Source organism: Giraffa tippelskirchi, chromosome 11 (genome assembly GCF_054371585.1).
Source record: "Giraffa tippelskirchi isolate mGirTip1 chromosome 11, T2T-mGirTip1v1.2.pri, whole genome shotgun sequence".
NCBI lineage: Eukaryota > Metazoa > Chordata > Mammalia > Artiodactyla > Giraffidae > Giraffa > Giraffa tippelskirchi.
In genome coordinates, this window is record NC_137285.1 from 54,893,125 (window position 1) to 54,918,145 (window position 25,021).

At 41.9% G+C, this 25,021-nt stretch overlaps 1 protein-coding gene and 2 long non-coding RNA genes across 10 annotated transcripts in view; 1 reads left to right on the forward strand and 2 right to left on the reverse strand.

Annotated features, from left to right (window-relative positions):
• The window catches only part of OTUD4 (OTU deubiquitinase 4), a 40,890-nt gene extending 28,178 nt beyond the window's left edge, over positions 1–12,712 (reverse strand). The window contains exons 1-5 of one of the 8 annotated variants that reach the window (XM_081544195.1): positions 11,811–11,861; positions 10,528–10,624; positions 7,779–7,862; positions 4,930–4,980; positions 2–48 (exon numbers count right to left, since the gene is read on the reverse strand). In XM_081544195.1, the coding sequence (XP_081400321.1) occupies positions 2–48; positions 4,930–4,980; positions 7,779–7,826 (146 nt within the window). In that variant the 5' untranslated portion in view covers positions 7,827–7,862; positions 10,528–10,624; positions 11,811–11,861. Of the gene's footprint in view, position 1; positions 49–559; positions 1,808–4,929; positions 4,981–7,778; positions 7,863–8,059; positions 8,250–10,527; positions 10,625–11,686; positions 11,862–12,028 lie in introns of those variants that run through there. The other 7 variants (XM_081544196.1, XM_081544192.1, XM_081544194.1 and 4 more) reach the window with 7 other exon arrangements.
• LOC145527003 (uncharacterized) lies at positions 792–8,694 on the forward strand. Its single transcript, XR_014069396.1, has 4 exons — positions 792–937; positions 7,809–7,969; positions 8,112–8,273; positions 8,425–8,694. It is a non-coding gene; the product is annotated as an uncharacterized LOC145527003 (long non-coding RNA).
• Positions 12,713–13,644: 932 nt separating the features above from the next.
• LOC145527005 (uncharacterized) overlaps positions 13,645–25,021 on the reverse strand; it is a 111,404-nt gene continuing 100,027 nt past the window's right edge. The window contains exon 4 of the long non-coding RNA XR_014069398.1: positions 13,645–15,881. This is a non-coding gene — a long non-coding RNA (uncharacterized LOC145527005). The remainder of the gene's footprint in view (positions 15,882–25,021) is intronic.

Genomic DNA, 25,021 nt, shown 5'->3' on the forward strand with positions numbered 1-25,021 from the left:
CCTGTACATAAGAGAAAGGGCACTTATTTCCACTTGTCCAACCCATTCCTGTATTGAAGAAAAAACGTTGGCCCATAAGCATCTACTTTTTACAATACCTTAATACACATCTTTATATGATATACTAATTAGCTAGAGGAGCTCTTTAATTTTTAATTTGTTTAATTTCAGGATAATTGCTTTACAATATTATATTGCCTACTGCCATTATGTCAAAATCAATCAATCACAGGTATATTTATGTTCCCAACATCGTGAAACTCCCTCCCAACCCCCACCCCAGCCCACTCTTCTAAGCTGTCACTGAGCACCAGTTTGAGCTCCCTGCATCACATAGCAAATTCCCACTGGCCATCTATTTTACATACAGTAATATACACATGCTTCCACTCTACTCTCTCAATTCTCCCCACCCTCTCCTTTCCCCACTGTGTCCACAAATCTTTTGTCTATGTCTGCATCTCCACTGTTGCCCTGCAATAGGTTCATCGGTACCATATTTCTAGATTGCACATATATGCGTTAATATACAGTATTTGTTTCTCTCTTTCTGACTTACTTGGCTCTAGGTTCATCCTGGAACTGACTCAAATGCATTCTCTTTAATGGCCCGAAGAGCTCATTATTAGTAGTACTGAGAATACTATAAAAATATTTTTATAAAACGGGCTATAACATACACTAAAAAGTAGCCCAAGTCTTGGTAACAAATCTCCTTAGTAACAGGGCTGGAATAAGAATTCCTATTGATGTGGCAGGATGACATAGTAGTATCTCTAAGCTGAGAACTTACAGAAGGCAAAGATTCTAACTGAGCACTCAGGACAGAGCCCAGCACAGAGTATGTGCCCAGAAAACAGGATACTGACCAGAAGCAGAACTCAAGGATCAGAAAGGGTGAGAACGGGCAGGTCTGGTCTCTTCAGAATAATCGAAGGTACAAAGAAAGCAGTGTACCAGGAATCATTTTAACATGTGGTAGAAGTTCTAGTACTAAAGGAGTACTTTAAGTCCTTAAGCTTTACAGAAGGAAATGGCCAGTATATATCAAAAATTTAAATACTCTTTAACCTAGCAATTCAACTTCTATAAAACTATCCTAAAGAAATATTTCATATGTCCACAAAAGTGTATATAAACAAGGATGGCCACTATTGCTATCTGTAATAATTTAAAAAAATTTTCTAAAGATAGCCCCTAGGTTTCACTAATAGATAAGGAATAATTAAATAATTTATCATTCACCCAAACTATGTATGGAAATATCATGCAATCACCAAAAAGAATGAGCTATACACCTATGAAATGACCTGGAAAGATCACTCAGACTATTAGGTGGAAAAGTAAGTCAGTAAAATAATCCTATTGTGCAAAACAAAATAAATATATATGGATACATACACACAGAAAGAGGACTAGAAGGATACATCCTAAACTGACAGTGGAAACAGGAATTTAAAGATGAGGGGAAAAGTAAGGATTTTCACTCTTCATTCTGTAATAAATCTTTTACCATGAGAACGTATTCCTAGACTACCTGTGAAATTAGTAAAGACTCAATACTAAGAGTTACTAAAAATAAGAACTATAGTAAATGAATGCTGCCACTTTCATCTTTAAAGAAGAGACGTTCGAGATAAGGAAAGGATTTTGAATGATGATTTGAAATCCTCTCAGAAAAGGATCATCTTTCCCCACAGACTTTGCACTTCAATAAATCTTAAAAGTTGGCTCTGTTTTTCAAAATGAAATAGGTGCCATACATTAAAATAGATTTATTAGAATAAGCCTCTGCCTAACGATCACAGCCTCTCATAAACTCCACAAGCAATACCTTCTGGTATAGAGGAAATCCTTCCCTGAAACCATCTGCTGAGATCATAAACCCAAGCTACTCCATTTTGTGTGGAATGCATTGCATCACTTCTAGTGTCAACAAGACACTACATCTCAAATAAGGTATCATTTTGTAAGTATTTAATCTTCAGAATAAATTCTGTTGTAGTCTGGTTAAGTAGACAATGGCCATTATATCTTGCCTTCTCTAACAATTTTAATTTTCTAACTTATGTTCTATCATTGTCTTCTACCTGAATGCTATAATTTTACTTACTCAACACTCCGTTTAGTCTACTTCCTCATTGTGGGTAAGAGCCCAGCATTTCTACAAAATCTATTTTAACTAAAGAACTATACTGTATCAAAAACACTAATTTACGTGTTCTTAGATAGTCATCAAAAGCAAACTTTCGTTCCTCAAAAGACACTATTAAGAACACTAAAAGACAAGATACAAATAGGAAGAAAGTACTGGAAAATATATATCCAGTACAGAATTTATTATACTCGGTATAAAATACTCTTATAATTCAACAAACACAAAATAATAAAAGACAGACTCTATAAGCAAGACATTTCACCAACAAAGATATACGGACGGCCAATAAGCACATGAAAAGATTCTCATCATTACTAGAGAAATGCAAGTTAAGACCACGAGACACCACCACACAGCTACAATTTTAAAAGGCTGACAATACTGAGTGTTGATGAAGATGCAGAGCAGCTGGAATTCTCATTATTGCTAATAACAAAGCAAAGTAGCATAGCCACTTTGGAAAACAGATTAGCAATTTCTCATTAAGTTAAACATGCATTTACCATATGACCCAGGAATTCCACTCTCAATAATATTAACAATATTAATTAAGAGAAAAGAAAGCATATGTCCACAGAAAGACTTTCAACCAAATACTCTTAGCAGCTTTAATAACAGCAGCAAACTGGAAAGAAATCATATATCCATCAACTTGTAAATTGCTGAAACAAGTTGCAGTACATCCATACAATGAATGACCACTCAGCAATAAAAATGAACTGTCACACAAAGGACAACATAGATGAATCTCAAGGTGCTTCCATTACGCTAAGTGAAAGAAGCCAGACATGTAAGACTACAAACTATATCATTCTATTTGTTCGAGTCTCGAAAAGGCAAAACTTCGCACATGGGTGGGTGCAGGAGGAGTAGAGATCAACTGCCAAAAGGTATGAGAGACTTTCGGGAGTGACGGAAATGCCCTGTGCGGTGTCTGTGGGGGGATCACACAGCTGTACGCATCTGTCAGATTTCGTCAAATTATAAACTTAAAATATCTGTTATATGTCCATTTTACCTCTGTAAAGCTGACAAAAATATATTCTTTTTGAGGCATTTTTCAAAATGCTCCGTTGACATTTTTAAGAAAAAAGGAGAGAGTCCTCTTTCTCTGAGAACTGAGTGAGGCAATGGAGCTTATCAATTGACTACATTTCTCTCTTCGTTTCATACATTCCATGTATCAGGGAGAAAGAGAAAAAAGACAGAAGTATTTACTGCTAATAAGCACACACACCTGTTCTGTTCAGAAGGTGCCTACAACATCTGGAGGAGGTCTGCCCAGAGTGGGGAGGGGAGTGTCCTGGGAATAACACATCTGGCTGGCCAGCACCCTGGGAAGGAGACACCCTGTTCCCAGGTGCTCAAAACTGCAGCAACCTGCCCTCCCCATCCCCTGCAGATTCCCAAATCAAGCTCCATTCTGTTTACACTGCCTCACCTCCCTCTCTGTCCCCTTCTCTCTTGGGATATCTCTTCTATCCTGTCTCAGACCCTCACAGCCCAAGAACCTGAACTGCTCACAAAGATTACCATAAAATGATATCGTGGGGTTTTTTTTCTAACTAAAAATTAATAAATGGTCTTTGTTGTTCCCTTCATCTTTTACAAAGGAAATAAAAATCACCAGTAATAGCTGGAGAGAACTGTTAACATTCTGGTGTTTAATCTTTCCTATCTGTGACATAGGCTTCCCAGGTGGCACAGTGGTAAAGAATCCACCTGCCAATGCAGGAGACTCAGGTTCAATCCCTGGGTCAAGAAGACCCCCTGGAGAGGAGAACGGCACCCCACTCCAGCATTCTTGACTGGGAAACCCCACGGACAGAGGAGACTAGCGGGCTACAGTCCACAGGGTCACAAAAAGTCAGATTATGACTGAAGTGATGGAACAACAGCAGCAACTGTAGCATCATACCTATACTTCTTAGGACACACATGCTTTCTCGCTGGTACTAGACACTCTTCCCTACTGCAGGGACACTCCTGAGAACAGCATCCAAAGCCCAGTGACTTCTGCATCCCCGGGGCCTGGCCATTCTAAGCCCACAACAAGCACTCAGATTAACGTCAGGGGACTGAAGAGACCCCGCACGATGATCAAACACCTTACTCCTGTTAGTATACCCTTTCCTCCCCATGTGACTCCTCTTGGCGTCTTCTTTTGTTGTCGTTCTAAATCTAACTGATTATCTCTGGGGATGAGGGAACATTCTACATGGCATTCCGTTAACATTTGGATTTTTACACAAAGAGCATTAGTTTTCTCAGCGGGAGAAGAGAAAATTACAAACAGAAAAATTCTTTTAATTTCAAAGTGACTGAGAAAGTGCTGGCAGTGGGAGTCAGTGGGGAAGGGCTGCCCTTCAACCCTCAACAGTCTCTTCCTACTTCTCACGCGGACCGTGTTAAGGGGAATGCAACCTGTCTTTTCAGCTGCCTAAGGAAGCAATCGAATCCTGTCCACTAAGCCCCATACACACACCAACACCACACTCTGGAAATCCTCAGCAGTGTTATTTTAGGCCTTTTATACTACATTCACGAGTCGTCAGGACAGATCAAGAAAGCCTGACTCTGTCCCAAGCGAGGCAACGCTCACGGCACAGGGCACAGCACCAGCTGTCTTCCAACTAAATGTGCACCTAAGGCAGGAACTGTGTATAAGGAAACTCCTACAAACACTGCAGTTTTAACCTCACACTGTAATGAATTTGGAACACATTATTTAATATATAAAAAAAATAGAAATATATCAGATTACGACATACCTGTGGATTTTCCAAACGTTTTAAATATTCTTCAAATGACCCTTCTATAAACTGCAAAAAGGGAAAAAGGCCTATTAGAAATCCATCAAAAGTTAATTTCTTCACTGTGAATTACTGAATGTTTACACAAACCTTGGATACAGCTGTAACAGTAATATATATATACACACACACACAAACACACCGAAAAAAATCTAATTATGAAAATATGTACAAAATATTAAGAAAATATCATAAAGATCGAACAGAATTTAAAAAGGAAACAGTGTCAGGAGACATTTCCCGGACAGGATCTGGAGGGGCACTAGGACAGCACCCTCTGAGCAGGCGGCAGTGCAGGGGAATCACCTGGAGAGTAAGCACGGGCGGCTCCGCTCCGGCTCCGCTCCGGCGGGGTGAGCACAGGGCGAGGTGCTCGCCTGCACGCCTGCCTGTGCCAGGAGCAGAGGAGGGCTATCAGACTGACGGGGAGGCAGCGCATGGCTCAGCGGGTGACATCAGCAGAGCATTTACGTGAGTGAAGCGGCACTTAAAGACTAACTGGGTAATGGCCAATGCTGAGCGAAAGACAGATGCAAGAGCTAAGAAATATTAGTTTCCTAACAGCTATCAATAGTCACTGTCTCTTAGATCAATTATACTAAAAACAAAGACAGGAACTAATCATGCTAAAGATATTTTGAAGAATCAACAACATTTTTCTAATCCAGCTTGTCTCATTGTTATTTTAACGAAAAAAAACAAAAAAATCTGATTTGATTCAAGCTATATGATTACATTTTTTGCTTTTCTCATAGCAGTTGCACTAATTTAATTGAGAAAGCTCTAGAAGACATTCATCTGAAACACCAAATTCAATTTTATTTCAATTAAAGTCTCAGTTAATTTAGCAAAGTGATATACTTAAAAACATTAAAATATACTGCTTGGTCTATAAAAATCTTTTAAATGCCCTTTAAGACAGAGATTAATTCTTTTATAGATGATATACTCTAATTTCCAAAAGTATCCTAAGTTTAAATATATACTTGCACTAAAACAGCCACATATTTGAAAAATTCCACCAATCAGAGACTGCTGTTCTCTATTAGTTTATTATTTATAAAATTAAAAAAAATAAAACAACCCCACAGAACCATTCAAAGTTGCAAGAGACTTAGGCTGTGGTCTGACACAAGCCTGCATCCAACTGATTCTTCTTAATAATCAGAAAGTACTTACCTAGGCCCCTGACTAAACCTTTTCAATAAAAAGGCACACCCCTCTACCCTAGACTGCTGCTAAGTCGCTTCAGTCGTGTCCGACTCTGTGCGACCCCACAGACGGCAGCCCACCAGGCTCCGCCGTCCCTGGGATTCTCCAGGCAAGAATACTGGAGTGGGTTGCCATTTCCTTCTCCAGTGCATGAAAGGGAAAAGTGAAAGTGAAGTCGCTCAGTCATGTCCAACTCCTAGCGACCCCATGGGTCTGCAGCCCACCAGGCTCCTCCACCCATGGGATTTTCCAGGCAAGAGTACTGGAGTGGGGTGCCATTGCCTTCTCCGCTACCCTAGACAGTCTTTTCCAATTCTGGTCAATAGAAACTGGTAGAGGTATTCATTGTAAAGAAAGCGAAACTTTCCCCCTCAGAACTTTCAACCTCTGATCATACCACCTAAGACTATAAGAGCTGAATAAATATATGCAAAGCACTTAAAACAATGCCTGCTGACAGAAATGCTCAATAAATGCTGGCAATTTCCATTACTGTCAACAGAGCTTTACCCTCTGGAGCCAATATTAACTAATTCACTTGTAGTTTCTTCAAACAGTTAAAGACCACCTCTCTACCCTACCTTCCTCTCCACCATAATACTCTCTTATCTAGCCTCCACATTACCAGCTTTTTAAAATAAGACAAGTTTTCAAATCTTCTGATCAAGCAGGTAACTCTCCTTCCTGGAATATATTACTGTTCATCTTAAAACATGGTATCCAAAAAAATGTCACCAGTAATAAAAATTTTGCTTAAAAATAGGAATTCCAACCCAAGAGCACCTTTAAACACTATTTACCTATTAAGTCTTAGAATTGAGTTACATGCAAAGTGTCAATGTTCTTTTGGCAGTCAACGGGGAGAAAATACCACTAAAGGTTGTCAGATGATAATTCTACATCATAAAACCAATAACTAGTAAATCTTACAAGGCTTTCAATATAAAACAAAAATAGGTCACCGTGGCATCTATTTCACAGCCTACTACATACTACTAAGAAAATTACAGTCAGTTGATAAGATATTCTGTTAAGTACTAATTAACTATACTACATTCTATTAACTACTAATCATTATTTATATAATTACAATGTTCTGATATGTGGTTCATAATGATGACCCCTGTAAATTAAAAATCTATAAATACCTCCTGATAAAATCAGAGGCTCAACATTAGCTATGCTCAGTATATTTCTTACACTCCAAGGTCTGCAACTGTTTACAGTTCCCAGGGGGTCACTAACCAGGGAAACCTGTCAGCCTCCCTGCTCATGTCAAACAAAGCTCACCAGTAATGTGCTCAGGTCCCGCCCAAGTCACCCTGCCAGCCTCCACAGCTCTGTGACCCATCTGTCACAGCAGCTTTCTAAATGTCTGAATAAATGAACACCACAAAATGGCCTTTAAAACAAACAAAAAAATCACAGCTGACTATGGATTTGAATTTGAATTCAAAACAGCAGTTCGTTTTTATAAGGTTTCTCTTCATAACCTACAATCAGGTCCAACCTGTGAAATTCCCACTAGACCACTTGAACAGCCAACAGGTACCTGTAAGTCAAGGCACCATTACATGTTTAAGATTATACATCACCTCTTCAAATTTCTCTCGGTTCTCCCGAAGGTAATGAATGCAGGCCATCCTGACTTCAACATGGCGAGACTGGGAGTGCAGCACCTGTGGAGGAAAGAGCGGCACACTCTCAAGCTCTCTGTCAGAAGAAGTCATGAAGCTATGACCTAGTACCTTCTCTCACACCCAACACAACCTCCCCACCAACAGAGGTCAGTCTCCATCTCCCTTTCTAACTCTGCATTCACTCTCACCTCTTCCACTAACCTGAGAGCCGGCATAACACAGACCAACAACAGTACCTCTTAAGTCAGATGTCACTCTATGGAGAGCTTGTCACCATTTCTCCTTTAGGTCACTGAGACCATCCCTCTGGGGAAATTTTTGTAAACTTACGCTTTCCTCTCCTGGCCAGCCCTCTACTATTACTTTGCTCGTCACGAAGCAGAGCTGACAGAATCCCTGCTACGCAGAGCTCAGCTTCATCCTCGGCTGGTTGGAAAAGAGAACGAACAGGTGACTTCAACAAAGAAATAAGTCTTTGAGGCTTTATGCCTGTAATAGAGAAATTGATTTTTCCCAGTAACTTTGAATTACTTGCCTTATGTATAAATGTAACTCCACCATGGTTTGAGAAAAATTAAGGCACTCATTCTTAAATCCTCAGCTGTCAGGCTTACACGATTCTGGAAAGAACATCCAGGGAGCAGCACACAGGATGCAATCGTGTCTCTGTGTGTTGTCATCCCAGTGGCTTTCAAACGTGCTCTTCTGCCCCAAATCTTAAAGCACCACCTGAAATAAGCCATACTACGAAGATGATCCACACCCTCTCACTTTGCAGCCTCTGTTGTCTTCTGTTAAACAACTAGTTCAACAAAAGAATAACTTACTGGCATTTTGTGTCTTAATAAAAGTCTAAAGCTTTGGTTTGAAACCCTCTGGCCAGTCTCTAATGCTTTACCATGCTAAAAAAGATTAAAATTGTTTTCTACTACTAGTTGTCTCAAACGAAGGTGTTCCTGCTACCCTGCAAGGTCAAGGTAGGAGGGACGAAACTGACATTTAAAATAACATCTCAAAACTACTATCCAGGGCTCTTGAGAATTTCTATTATTATAAAGTAGCTTTAAGAGTTACAGTTTCAACTGAGTGAGTCTCCTTTATGTTCAGGGTGAGCAGAGAATTCAGGAAAAGGGAAGCTCCAGTTGCACCTGTTACAGGTCTCTCTGGATAACAGCCAAGGCTCATTTATATCCACGGAACCAAGAGGCACAACTGCCTGGAGAGCTAGCAGGTCCCTTCACATTCAGATACTCTGACAAGGCGCTAAGTGAGGTTAGCAATGCCCATTGGTCTTCAGCATACTAGCTGGCTTTCAGCTTAACAAGTATGCTAACACTGCTGTCTTTAAGAACTACAAAAAAGTAGCCATCCTTACATACTCTAAGCCTCCAGTACTGGAAGGACTATCCAAATGCAAAAATAACCACCACACAATTTTTTTGCCCATTCAACAAATGACATTTAGTAACACTTCCTTCACAGAAGCTATGCTAGATGCTATTATGAATCAACATATTAGTCTGAGTAATCCAGTGTCATCCGATAGGGCATTTCTGCCATTAGCAGAGCGAAGCTAGTCTTATAGCCATTTACCTAGCAACAGGTGGCAGACATAAGTGAATAAAGCTTATGATTTTACATCAAACACAATGACAGGCATGTCTCTAGTTTTTTCTCCTTTAACAAACATTTCATTAGCACAGGAAATCTGAAGATGTTACTCAGAAGCAAAATCCTCAGTGCAAGGTGCCCAGGGTGCTGGGGCTTTATAGAGCAAAGGAATGTTAAGAGAAACGAGGCTAAATCACAACTGTTGAAAAGCAAGTTCAAGGGCACTCAGGAAGAATTCAAATGGTATGACAAATATCTTTGCAAATTATTATATACATGAAAACAACCTAGAAATAGGCAGCTTTCCAATCTTAGGGCAGACAGAGATAAACACAGAGAAAGGCTGAGACACTCTGCTTCACCAAGCCCTCTAAGAGGGCCCTATTTTTAGCTCCAGGGCCACAGAGCTGATTCAGGTCAGGCCTCCTGCAGGCCCCAGGCCAGAAGCGTAAAAAGGGAAGGGGTTATTTAAATCAGGTAATTTGGAGGGGAAGACTCTGGCTAAACCAAGTCTCTCCCCCTGCATTTCCCCGCCAAAGGCTGCCATTTAGATCACTTACTGTGACTCCCTGGTAGAAATGGTAGTTACTTTAATATTACTGGAGAAATTGTTGGCAGAAAGTAAATCCTTTGTGCATACTGTTAAAGGGCAGCCTGAGGATGCCGTTACTTCCCTCCCCCCCACCAACACACATGCCACCTTTGGCCATGAAGACTACACCTGTGGTCCATGTCTACCAAAGAACCGAGTTTGCCCCAAGATTCACCGTAGCCAACTTTCTATAAGCTCAGTATACTAAAAGTCAGCATCCCAGAAATGGAAGGGATAGTCCCGCATGCCTAATTTAAATCACATCACAATGAGATAAAATAAAATGCATTAGCTACTGTTACCAATGAGCTCTCAGTGTAACCAGCTAGCTATTGTTCCTTTCTACTTAAAAAGAGTCTGTACAATCGAGTTTGCCAATTATCTACGGCATGTAGTATTGAAACCAGCCACACCTTTCTGCTTCAAAACTAGGATGTGGATAATCCAACTCCAAAGCACCATAGTTCTCATATTTCTATTTGCTTCCACCTCTTTCCTTACCAAACTCTTGCTAGAGCCAATAATATGTTTCAATAGGGATTGAATTCACTTCCACATCTTCCCTCTGCTTCTGGAGGTGATGAGGAGACTCAGGAGGCTGAGGCGGACGAAGCAGGACAGATGGTGATCCTGGGACAGACTGTTTACCTACTAATAGTAAAGACTGGGATCTGTTTGTGTGAACATCTCCCAAAGCAACATTAGAACATCTTAAAATTCTAAATATAAGAGAAATCGATTGAACTGAAAAAGACCCAGCTCAGTTTGGGGAGCTTTGCAAAGAATGTTTGAATGACAATGCTGGCCACAAAATGCAAAGGTTTGGACCAGCTACATCAATTTCTTGTTTCCAAAAAAAAAAAGATCTTACTCTACTTTTGTGAAAACAAGGGCCTTTGGAAAACAAGTGGCTGGCCTTTGGACTTTGAAAAAAAATAAGAATAGATTGGTCTATAGATGTTTACATTTATAAAAACGTTTACTCACAAAAGACATTCCGAAAGCTACTTAGCATTAAAAAAGGTGAGAGAAAGAGAACCAGAAAAACTCGAAAAGCGGGCAGGAGAGGGAAGCGGTAGATCTTAGGCCAAAGGACAGCAAACTGTGAACGGTAGGAAATGCACACCAGGACAGTAATGTGAAACTTATGTCCAACTAATTCAACAGCTATTTTTCAATACAGAATGTATCTGGGTGACTGCACACCTACCAGCTACAGTGTTACGTAATAGGGAATAAGCTCCCTTACCAAAAAAATAAATCAGAAACATCCTCCCAAGAACTGTACTACAAAGTGATTTTAACCATTAAAGGGGAAGAATTCGGCCAAGGACCCAAAGGACCCCAGATACAGTCTTCCTTCCTACTACCAACTTTAAAACACTTTTTCTAAGTCAATTATTTTTTTAGTACACCTACACTGCCTTGCAGAGCATTAAAAGAAGGTGGAATCTACTCAAAGACAATCCTGTACAAATATTCTACATTTTCTAAAGTCTGGTTTTCCCAAACTGCACATTTCCCCGACTCTTGACTCAGGTGGACATCCGCGGGCTTGGCTACCCTTCGTTCCAAAGTCCAGTAACAGGGGGAAAAAAAAAACCATGATCCCACGAGTCGAGTATGGTGCACCACCTCCTCTAGTAAACATTCGGCTTACTGGTGTGAATGCTGTGCTCGTAAAGCCAAGGGGAGGCGAAAAACAGCATTTCGCCAAGTTCCCACCCCTTCAGCAAGGGTGCAGACTCTCCGGCAGGCCTCACGGGCTAGCTGCAACTCATTACCTCTTCGCCAGGAGGGACGACACCCAGATAATTTACAGGTTTTTAAGTTTCGATTCGGAGCTCCCAGTCCCAGGGCAGCGTCCGGTTCCGGGGCGACAATGGGCCGCTGTGACGCCTGCGGGGCCACGCGCAGCCCGGGTTGGGGTGGGGGGGCAGCCCGCCCGCCGCTTCCCACCCGGCCCCCCGCCGATCGCCCCCTCCGGCCCCCGCCCCGTTACCTGCTCCGCCACGGCCCGAAACAAGCACGACCCGTCCTTGGCGACCAGCTTCCGATACAAGCCCAGGGTCCGCAGATAGGCGTCCATGGGCGTCGCGTCCTCGCGGGGCGCCGCGCCGCCCCGGTCGCCGCCGTCGGGGGCGCCGACGGCCGCCTCCATGTTGCCGGTCGCGCAGCAGGCCGGGCGCGGCGCGGGCTAGCCCCACATGGCCGCGCCGCCGGCTCCTGGACGCCCCGGCCGGGGACGGGCAGCGGCTGGGGCTCGGGCTCGGGCTCGGGCTCGCGCTGGGCGGGCGGCGGCAGGCGGCGGCGGCGGCCCGAGGCGGCGGTCCGCGCGCATAGGGAGCCCTGCCTAGTGCATGGCCGGGCGCACGCGGCCGCCTCCCGCGGGGCCACGCGCCCGGGGAGAACCAGGCGGGGGATTCACCAAAACCCGCAAGCGAGCAGTCACTTGACGCGGGCCTCGCCGCCCGGCTCAGCCACTGGGGCCCGGGGGTCCCGCCCCCGCCACAAGTTTCCTCGCCAGACCCGGCGGAGGCGAGGAAAGCCCCGTAACCCGAGCGCGCCGGCCCGGACTCTTGGTGAAAGCGAGGCCTGCGGGCCCCCGCGCGGCCCCCACACCAGGAGCCGAGGAAGCCGAGAGAGAAAGGCGCGGCCTTCTCGTCTCCCCACCTCGCAGGAGGGCGCCGGAGGGGCGGAGAGCGGGCGGGGGCGCCCGGCGGGAGGGCAGCACCCTCGCAGCCCAGACTGTGTTTTCGCTTTCGGCCCCGATAGCGGAGAGGACGGCGGGAGGTGTAGTTCGGGCAGCGGCAGGAAGTCGGCCTGTGGCGGGCGGGGACGCGCGGCCGGCCTACCCGGCGGGAGGAGGCGCCCGGGAGGCGCGCGGACTACAAGTCCCTACAGCGCGGCCGCCGCCGCCACCCGGAGCCGGCTTCACGCTTCCCGGGCACCGCGCGTCCTCCAGCAGGCCGAGGGTCTCCGCCTGCAGACGCGCGGAGACCTGCGCGCGCCGCCCCGCCCGGCCGGCCGGCCGCCCGGCCGCCCGCCCTCCCTCTGCGCCGCGGGCCTGCGGGATGTGCGCGCGCCCTGCGTGCGTGGAGTTGCCAGGGACACGGAGGCCGCTGGGTCGGCCCTTTGTGTATTTCCAAACAGAGGGCGCACCTGTCTGCTCCCCTCCCCCCTCCTCTTCCCCTGACGTTTCCATGGAGGTGGCTTTAACGGCTTAAGCAGAAAATAGACCTAATTGGCCAAGGCTCCTGGCACTTGCATCGTGCGGGGCGATACAGGCTGTCCATAAATCAGCCGTGGACTGCTGATTCCTACTAGAGATGAGAAGTACAGCTCTTGCGGTATATAGCAAGATGATGCCTTTGCCACAGACATTTTGGTTCACCTTGCCACTGTGGCTGCCCACCTCAGCACAAAAGGATGTCGCCGGTCGGAAAAACTTAAGATTTTTTTTCTTCCTTTTTAAAAAACCATCTTGTAACTGTTTGACAGCGTGCTGGACGTGCCCTGGGTTCCAGCGGTGTTTGCTGGAGGATTCCTGTTCAACTTCCCACCCTGCGAAGTTGAATGACACTGTATGCCTTTAGAACCTAGAATTTAGCCAGCTTGTTTTTCTGACACCAGAATTTTATGTTTATTCAAGTACAACAGCGTCTGGTATCCCAGTTTTTTAAATACACGGTTAATCATAAAATCTACTCTTGAAGCCATGGTGCGGCAGGGTGGGGCTGGGGAGACTGAAGCGATACTGTAGATTCAGACATGTGGTCAAACAGACTCTTTGGAATGGGGGGCAAGGCAGGCCAGATGGTGAGAGTCCAGTGCAAATTACTGAAAATTCTATTTGAGAAATCTGTTTTCAGTACTTGGTGCAAACAATGACTCGTGTGTTCACTCTCCTTGAAACGTTTAGATTTGATTTCTTAAGGTTTAAAGATTCAAATATCCAATGGTGCTGTTTTTAGAGAAGACAAAAAAAGGATTCTGACCTAAATGAATTTTCTTGTCCCACTATTGAATTTTGTACATTTAGAAAAATCTAGTTTCAAGTCAAACCTGTTGCTTTTCCTTCGTTAAAAATATATAATTTAAAACATATGATTGCACTCTCATTTCACTCAAAAAGAACTGCCCAGTTTTGCCACTACTTACAATATGGCATTTTCTTTTTATAAATATGACTTGCCTTTTAAACCCACAGAGGAATTGAAAGTAAAGTAATATCTAAACAATAGCTTAAATATTGAATTCTTAAAATGAGTAGATTCTGTAGTATTAATAAGCAACAGACTTTCTGATATGCCAAAAGAAAACCATGCCTTTCCTAACATTTATGTAATATAGAAATAAAGAGTTCTGAAGCTAATCTCCAAATCAATAGGTATTCATGGAAAATCTACTGTGTCTAGCATGCTAGACAACTGCATTGCTAATTGTCTTGAGAACATATTGGAAACATATTTCCAGGGGCCTCACATTTGAAAATTTATCAATCCTTATTTTGTAATTGAAATGTTCATGACTACATTGTTTGTGATTACATTTATTTTTAGAAGCCATTAAAAAGCTTTGCTCACTTTTTATATGTGCAGTAATTTCATTTTGAGTGCCTAATAGTGTTTCAAGCATATTTTCTATTTTAAGCCTTATCTATATTTTAATCTTATTTGAATGTGCTTACATACATACATTTTTTAAAATGGAATATCACTATTTTTTAAAGCCCCCAGATTCCTTTGAAACACTTTGAAAAGGAAATCAAATACATCATTAACATTACCATGCCTTTGTTTTCCATTACAAAAATTGTACAAACAAATGAATACAATCATTTAAATAAGTATTCTAGTTGACACTACAGTTGACTTACAGTATTTTTTAAATGAATCATTAAATACTAAGAAAACAGAGGCCTTAATCACAATTCATCACCATTCTATGTAATCTTATAAAAATGTGGTTTGTTATCAGAGTACTAGAAGAATAACACATTTCCAGTCATTTCTACACTTGACGTCCTGACAAAATTACTTATTATCCTCATTCCTGCTAAATGAGTGCAGATCAGCCTCACTCTAAACTGCCTGCTCCTGCTTCCAAAATTAGAAGTAAAACACCTGTTGTATCTGACCAGGGGCCTGTTTAAGGAAATCCTTTAGGTATTTTGAGACCTGATCCAAAACAGACCCTCTGTATGCCAAATCCCCAAATATAGCTCCCTGTTTAGGCAACACTAAAGGATAACTTTAAACTGAACCAATGCTTATAGAAATTCACTTGCTAACATAAACCTCTGAAAGTTTTCAAGCAACGACATCTGATTGACCATATTCGCTCTGAGGAAGCCATTTCTGATTAGCAAAAGTGAAGAGCAAACATTTTAATCAAATATAATCTGAAGGATTCAATGCCCCTGAGAAGTTAACAGAATTAGTCATCCCAGGCAAATGTGTCAACTTTTTTCTTGAACACAGTTAAATACCTCAAGTCTGTTTGCTCTGACAAACTTTGGAGCTAATAATTGTATCTGGTGGAATTTTTTTGTTTTAAAAATGATAGATTTTCTGCAGCTTTTTTTCCAATAAAAGGTTAGGTGTTATGGTGGTGGTGTTTAGTCACTCAGTTGTGTCCAACTCTGCGACCCCATAGACTGTAGCCCACAAGGCTCCTTTGTCCATGGTATTTCCCAGGTAAGAATGCTTCAGTGGGTTGACATTTCCTTCTCCAAAGAGGCATTCTCCAGTATTCATTTATGGTAGGCATTCTCAAAGATGGCCCCAATGATTCCTGCCTCCTGGTATTCACTCTCCTGTATAATCGCCTCCACTTTATAGCAGGATTGGTCTCTGTGATCCACAGAATAGAGCAAAAGTGATGGTATTAATATATTACTGCTGAGATCAGGTTGTAAGAGATGTTTTTGGTTGTTCTCTTATATTTCCTCTCTTGTGGGTGACTCACTCTAGCGAAAGCGGTTGTTATGGGGAAAACTTAGAGAGAAGTTCTCCTGGTGGGGAACTGGAGCCTCAGCCAACAGCCGTGTAAGTAAGCTTTGAAGTGAGTCCTCCAACCCAGTCAAGCTTTCAGATGCAACTGAATGAGAAACCCATGCAACCCATGCAAACCCAAGCTTTCTCATGCAACTCCATGAGAAACCCCTCATCCAGCCAAGGTCTGAGATTTTTTTTTTTTTTAATTCAACCCCCCCTCCGCCCCCACCACACCTCCCACCAAGGATCCAACCCAAGCCCTGCCAGTGAAAGCACCGAGTCCTAACCACTGGACAACCGGGGAATTCCCCAGGTCTGAGATTCTTAATTCTAAGATTCTTGATCTCACAAGCTATGTGAGTTAAGACATTTTTCTTGTGTTAAACTCCTAAATGTTGGAACAACATTCCAAAAGTAAATCAGACAAACATAACACTCCATTATTTCTCTTTATTAGGTGTGTGTGTCACTTCAGTTATGTCCAACTCTTTGTCACCCCATGGACCGTAGCTCACCAGGCTCCTCTGTTCATGGGATTTCCCATCAAGAATCCATTCCCTTCTCTAGGAGATCTTCCCAACCCAGGGGTCAAACACATTGCAGGTAGATTATTTACCCACTGAGCCACCTGGGAAGCCCCTTTACTAGGTAGACATAGAATAGATGTCAATAATTCATGAAAATAATCACTAATTTAATATCCTTTGTGCTAAGCAAAGTTGCCAGTAAGCGGATTTTTTTTTTTACTTCATAAAATCCTTTACAAAATACAAAATCCTAAGAATGTCTGGGCTTTATTGCCACATAACATTTTGGTTTGTTTTCTATAAAAATTCAAGTAATTAAAATCCTACAAAAAAACCTGGTTTTGAGGAAAGAACTATTTCTCTCAGACCCTATGTGCTAGACTACTAACTGTGCTCCAGTTTACATATTGCTCCTGAATATTACCTGCATGGTCATGCACACATTTCCTACCTTGGAACTAAATGTGACCGTGTCACTACTGTAGGCCAATGAGATGCAAACAGAATTGATGAGTTTAATTTTCAGTATATTTGTGTTAGTTGCTCAGTCATGTCTGAGGCTTTGTGACCCCGTGTATCTGTAGCCCGCCAGGCTTCTCTGTCCATGGGATTCTCCAGGCAGGAATACTGGAGTGGGTAGCCATTCCCTTCTCCAGGGGATCTTCCCGACCCAGGGACTGAACCCTGGTCTTCTGTATTGCAGGCAGATACTTTACCATCTGAGCCACCAGCGAAGCCCTTAACTTCTAGTTCATTTCCTTAAAGATGAAGCCTCCTGCCCTCGACTGTCTTTCCTGCTTTTCTTCTGCTCATTTGAAAACGTGGTTGAAACAAAGCCAACACTAATTACAAAGACAATACTCTAAGAGAACAGATGAAGAAGTTGAAAGAAAACAGAGTCCCTCAATGCTTCAAGGCCAGAAGGTGTGGACTGTTTTATGAGAGAAAAATAAACTTACTTAACCAAGCATTTTTTGTTGTTGTTCTTGTTACAACTACTTAGTCTATGTATCCTGGCATATTTTTCTTTCAATATTAAATAATGGTGAGTGAAAGTTGCTCAGTCGTGTCCAGCTCTTTGTGACTCCATGGACTATGCAGTCCATGGAATTCTCCAGGCCAGAATACTAGAGTGGGTAGCCTTTCTCTTCTCCAGGGGATCTTCCCAACCCAGGGATAGAACCCAGGTCTTCCATATTGCAGACGATTCTTTACCAGCTGAACCACCAGGGAAGCCCAGGAATACTGGAGTGGATAACCTATTCCTTCTCCAGTGAATCTTCCTGACCCGAGAATTGAAACCAGAGTCTCCTGCATTGCAGGCAGATTCCTTACCAGCTGAGCTATTTGGGGCCAAATAGAATTTAATTTACAAGAGTTACTTCCTTAGTTGCACAGAACACATTTTTTTTCTAGAAAGTTCGGAAATTTTTCTTTTTCTGAAAATTTGGGAATCCCAAATGTTAAAGGACTTCCAAAAAGGTTTTCTGATGTTATTTCTTCATCACCAATCCACATTTTCCTTCAGCTGCCACATTGCCACTGTTGGCTACCTCCTCATTGTGAAACGGAATGAACTGAGTCAATTCTAAACCCCAGAGCTCAGTCTATAGTCCTGACACCCTATTTCCAGTGCGATTGGAGGAGTCAAACCATGGTTTAGTTTCTGTCAGCAGCTGTCACTTCCTTATGAGGTCAGCACATTGCTATGCTCAAGTTGGAAAGACAAAAAACCTCACAATAGACTGAGGCTCTTATACAAACAGCTAGTCAGAGTCCACCATCTCTGTAAATAAACCCCGCCTATTTTCAGCCTTTTACCTCTCCTTTAACTCATCTCAAAGCATGCGTACTCAGTCGTGTCTGACTCTTTGTGACTCCATGGACAGTAGCTGCCAGGCTCCTCTGTCCGTGGGATTCTCTAGGCAAGGATACTGGAATGGGTTGCCATGCCCTCCTCCATGGGATCTTCCCCACCCAGGGATCGAACCTGTGTCTCTTGTGTCTCCTGAATTGGCAGGTGGATTCTTCACCACTGCACCACCTGGGAAGGGCCTCCTTTCACTACCACTTCTCAGTTCTCACTCTGACCCAAGCAAATTTACAAAGTCACCTTACAAGGAGTTTACTATAGCTCCCCAGTGTGGGATTGTAAACTCTTTGTAGGCTTGCAGAATTCATGATTATTTTGTATTTCCCACATGTCTAAGAGTGTATTTGCTTTTATATATTCAGATCAGCAGCTTAATAAATATTCATTAAATATTTTCCTGTGTTTCCAATAAATCTCTCAATGAGAAAAACATTTTAAATGAAAGCGTAGGGATTTCTCTGGTGGTCCAGTGGTTCCATGCTCCCAATGCAGAGGGCCTGGGTTCAATCCCCAGTCAGGGAGGTAGATCCCACATGCCACAACTAAAAATCATACATGCCACAGTGAAGATCAAAGATCCCGAGTGCCTCAATTAAGGCGGGTACAGCCAAATAAATAAATAAATATTTGTTTTTAAAGAAAAGAAAGTGTATAATTCTGGAACCTGTAGTTGAGACCTAAGTATTTTGGCAAGACTGCGTGTCTAGTTGTACATATTTTTCTTTATAAACAAAGAATTGAAGATAATCTAAATGTTAGACAATAGAAAATTGATTACATTTTAATATAGAATACTATTGAGCCTCTTAACTATGTGTGTGGATCTGTGTGTTGATCACAATCACCCAGAGAAATTCTGAAAAACAACAGATCAATGGTATTGAAGGGAGAAGATGGAGATAAAGACTGGTTCATGGAGATAATTATTGTTGAAATTAAGTGACGTGTGTATGGGTGTTCATTATACTATTCCTTCCACTCTGTACATGTTTGAAATGTTCTATAATAAAAATGGTTAGGGACTTCCCTAGTGGTCCGGTGGCTAAGACTCCCACTCCCAGTTCAGGGGGCCCGGGTTCAATCACTGGTCAGGAAACTAGATCCCACATGTTATACAATGAAGATCAAACATCCTGCATGCCACAACTAAGAACTAGCCCAGCCAAATAAATAAGTAAATATATTTTTTAAAAGGTTAATTTTGTGAATCCTACTCCAGGTTTCTTGAATCAGAATAGCAACAGATAGGACAGAGGAATCTATGTTATATGAATTTCCCCAGGTGATTCTGAAGATCATCCAGCATATTCAGGAACATCTGAAAATTCGGATGGCAGCAGAGAGGCAGTGCCTACTACATATACAAATGAAATTATGGATCTTTAAATTAACAAGAGAGGAGGAAATAGACAGCTGACCTGTATTCAAGCTCATAATCCCTGTTCTAAATCACCACAAAAAATTCTTAAAGATTCCAATCTTTAGGTTGTACTGCTTGTTTATGTAGATAAGTGCATCTCAGAGATATTGCGGGTTTGCATCCAGACCTTTATCATAAAGTAAGTCATGTGAATTTTTTGGCCTCCTAGTGCATATAAAAGTTATGCTTATATGATACAGTAGTTTATCAAGTGTGCAATAGCATTATGTCTAAAAAAAAATCTATGTATGTACCTTAGTTTAAAAATACTTTAATACTAAAAACTGTTAACCATCATCTGAGCCTTTGGTCAGTTGTAATCTTTTTTGCTGGAGGGCCATGTCTCAAAAATGTTTGCAATATTGTGAGAATTGTGAAAATGTGACACAGAGACATGAAGTGAGTAACCATTCTTGGAAAAATAATGCCAAAAGACTTGTTCAACATAGGATTGCCATGAATTTTCGATTTGTAAGAAACACAGTATCTGTAAAATTCAGTAAAGGAAACTACAATAAAATGAGGTATGCTTATCACACCATTAGACAAAGACATAGAAAAATAAAATGGTATTGCTTAAGATTATTGCAACATAAAATACTAAAACATAAAATATTAAAATAATATTTTAAAATTAAAGTTATAATAAAGGATTGTTAATAAAAATACAAAAGTGTACCATCATAATTAAAACTAACAAAGATATGGAACATACTACTGCAAAAAACAGTGTAAAAGTTAACTAAAATCATTTTAATAGCTTTCTTGAGAATGCAAATCACACGATAAAAAATATATATTTAAAGTATACAATTTAAAAAGCCTTGATATATGTCTATATCTATGAAATCATCACCAAAATCCAGATCATGAACATATCCATGACCCCGCTGAGTTTCCTATCCTCCTAGGTGATCTGTTTACCCCAGCCTTCCCCAGCCCTCAACTCTCCATACCACTCTGCTTTCTGTCACTGCCTTAGTTTGCTGAAAGGGAAAAGTTAAAGCGTTAGTCGCTCAGTCCTTTCGGACTCTTGGTGACCCCGTGGACTGTAGCCCACCAAGCTTCTCTGTCCATGGAATTCTCCAGGCAAGAATACTGGAGTAGACATTCCTTTCTCCAAGGGATCTTCCCAACCCAGGTACTGAACCCCAGTTTCCTGCATTGCAGGCAGATTTTCTAGGACGGCTACAATAAAATACCACAGACTGGGTGACTTAATACAGGGCTTCCCAGGTGGTGCTAGTGGTAAAGAATCCACCTGACAATACAGGTCAGACATGAGAGATGCAAGTTCAATCCCCGGGGGTGAAAGATTCCCTAGAGCAGGGCATGGCAACCCACTCCAGTATTCTCGCTGGAGAATCCCATGCACAGAGGAGCCTGCCAGGCTGCACTCCATAGGGTCTCACAGAGTCAGACAGGACTGAAGCAACTGAACACACACACAGCTGACTTAACAGAAATTTAGTTTAGCACAATTCTGAAGGGTAGAAGTTTGAGATCAAAGTGTTCTCAGAGTTGATTTGAGTACTGTTTCCTCAGCTTGTAGATGGACATTTTTTCCACATGACTTCACATGATTTTTTCTCTGCATCCATCTGACTAAAAATGTCCTCTTAAAAGGGTGCCAGTTAGATTGGATTAGAGCTAATTTGAATGGTCTCATTTTAAATGGAGTCGCAAAGAGTTGACTCGACTGAGAGACTGAACAACAACAGCAACCCCTTTAAAGTAATGAAAGTGTTAGTCCCTCAGTCATGTCTGACTTTTGCAACCGCACGGACTATAGTGACTCCACGGACTGCAGCCTACCAGGCTCCCCTGTCCGTGGGATTCTCCAGGCAAGAATACTGGAGTGGGTTGACATTCCCTTCTCCAGGGGATCTTCCCAACCCAGGGATCAAACCCGGGTCTCCTGCATTGCAGGCAGACCATCTGAGCCACCAGGGAAGCCCAAAATACTATCTTCTTAAACAGTTATATCCTGAGGTACTGAGTGTTAGAACTTCAACAGGTAAGTTTTGTGGTCCAATTCAGTTTATAACAGAAACTGTAGATTAGTTTGCAGTTTCTACAGTTTTATATGGATTAGACTTTTTCAGAATGAACCCTCTTTTTGCCTGACTTCATTTGCTAGGCAAATTCATCTTGAGATTGATCCATTCATGTATCAGTAGTTCACTTCTTTTCATTATTGAGTAATATTCCATTCTCTGGACACACTATACATTGTTTATCCATTCATCTGTCGATGGGCATTTGGGTTATTTCCAATTTGAAGCTATTAAAAATAAAGCTGCTGTGAACTCTTTATCTGTCTTGGGCAAATTACCCAGGAATGTAATGGCTAGGTCATTTGGTAGGCATGTATATAACCTCACAAGAAACTGCCAGTGAAATTGAGACTTATAATAAGAAATATGTATATGGTCTTTGTTCCTCTCAGTTGCTGAACAGAGCTCCTAAACTCTTGGAATTTCCTAAATGAAGAGATTGATGGAGGCGCCTTTGTTAATAGGCAGCTTTTTTGGAAAAACCCTAGGTAACCTAAGGATGGGCTGGTTGCCTGGGGAACCAATTATGAATAAAGGATTGGAACTTTTAGTCCTACCCCAACTTCCTGGGAGGAGAGAAGAGCCGAAGGTTGAGTTCAGTCACAGATGGCCAGTGATTTAATCAACCGTGCCTATGTACTGAAGCCTCCATAAAATCCCACAAGGACAAGATCTGGAGAGCTTCTGGGTTGATTAACACTTGGAGATTGAGGGAGAGTAGAGCTCTCAGAGGAGGTCGGAACTCCGTGCTCCACTTCCCATACCTTGTCCTTTGCAAGACTTTGCCTGGGTTCCCTCTGTGCGTGCAAGCATACTCAGTCATGTCTGACTCCTGGCGACCACATGGACTGTATCCCACCCGGCTCCTCTGTCCATGGCATTTCCCAGGCAAGAATACTGGAGCGGGTTGCCATTTCTTCCTCCAGGGGATCTTCCTGACCCAGGGATCGAACCCGAGCCTCCTGTGTTGGTAGGTGAATTCTTTACCACTGAGCCACCTGGGAAGCAACCATGGCCTAAAACCTCTCTCCAGACATTAACCTGGGGTGATTGTAGAACTCACAACATCTGTTTCTCATCTTTCAGTCATCACTGTCCTTTGTTTTCTAACATCCATTGTCTTGAAAACCATTGTTTCATATATTTCGCCTGGACTTATGGTTATTTCAGGAATGAAGATAAATAAACTCCCCATTATTCCCTCTTGAGTGGAATAACAGAAGTCTGAAGTAATGCTTTAAAAATAAATACAGAACAACATAATGATTGTTTTCACAGGTTTTTTTCAACTAGGGTCACAAAATAAGTCTAAATTTCTCTGATTTTGACTCCAGGACTGCTGTACTATCTTGACTCCTACTGGAGATTCTTTGATCAAGTCAACTCTGTATCTTTATCTCTCCTGTCTTACTGAGATGTTGCTCAGTCGCTAAGTCATGTCCGACTCTTTACAACCCCATGGACTGCAGAACACCAGGCTTCCCTGTCCTTCACCATCTCCCGGAGTTTGCTCAAATTCATGTCCATTGAGTCAGTGATGTCATCCAACCATCTCATCCTCTGCTGCCCCCTTCTCTGCCTGCCCTCAATCTTTCCCAGCATCAGGGTCTTTTCCAATGAATTGGCTCTTCGCATCAGATAGCCAAAGTATTGGAGCTTCAGCTTCAGCATCAGTCCTTCCAATGAATATTCAGGGTTAATTTCCTTTAGGATTGACTGGTTTGATCTGCTTGCAGTCCAAGGGACTCTCAAGAGTCTTCTCCAGCACCACAATTTGAAATTATCAATTATACAGCGCTCAGCCTTCTTTATGGACCAATCTCATATCCATACATGACTACTGGAAAAACCATAGCTTTGACTAGATGGATCTTTGTCAACAAAGTAATGTCTCTGCTTTTTAATACTGTCTAGGTTTGTCATAGCTTTTCTTCCAAGGAGCAAGCGTCTTTTAATTTCATGGCTGCAGTCACCATCTGCAGTGATTTTGGAGCCCAAGAAAATAAAGTCTCTCACTGTTTTAACTTTTCCCCCTTCTATTTGCCACGAAGTGATAGGACTGAATGCCACCATCTTGGTTTTTTGAATGTTGAGTTTTAAGTCAGCCTTTTCATGCTCCTCTTTCACTCTCATCAAGAGGTCCTTCAGTTCCTCTTTGCTTTCTGTCATTAGAGTGGTATCATCTGCATATCTGAGGTTGTTGATGTTTCTTCTGGCAATCTTGATTCCACCTTGTGATTCATCTAGTCCAGCATTTCACATGATGTGTTGTGCATGTAAGTTAAATAAGCAGGGTGACAATATATAGCCTCGACATACTCCTTTCCCAATTTTGAACAAGTCTGTTGTTCTATGTCTGGTTCTAATCGTGATCTATCTTTTAGAAGATGCCCTGTGCCTTCTTCCCACCATGTGACTAGGGACAACCACAAACTGATATACACAAAGTTCATTCTTCATAAACAGCATAACTTTGAGAAATTGTTTATCTCGTTACTTTTATATACTGATCTATGTTTACTAATTTGCTTGTGTGGATATACTTTTATTTGAAGATTTTTTTCAGCAAATCTTTGCAGTGGCTGAATTTACAAGCTACACAAATACAGCAGCACTATCAGAGGAGCAAGAGTTAAAACAAATGTTGACAATAGAATTATAAGTAAAGAGAAAGTTTTTCTAAAAGTAAAGGAAGTATATATATGTGACACATACCAGAAATACATTTTTACTCTGAAAAAATACAACAGAATCCACCAGAAAACTCTAAGAATTAAGAAACAATTCAGCAAGTTTTCAGGATACAAGATCAATAAAAAAAATCAATTGTATTTCTACACATTAGCAATGGACGATCTAAAAATGACATTAAGTAAACAACTCTATTTACAACGACATCAAAAAATAAAATCTTAGTAATAAATTAACAAAAGAAGCTCAAGAACTTGTGCAAAACTATATTGTTTGCTGAAAGAAATTAAAGACATAAATACACAGGAAAACATCACATGTTTATGGATCAGAAAACTTAATATTGTTAAGATGGCAATTCTTCTCAAATTGATCTACAGATTCAACATACCCTACTTGTTTCTCCAAAAAAATATACAAATGGCCAA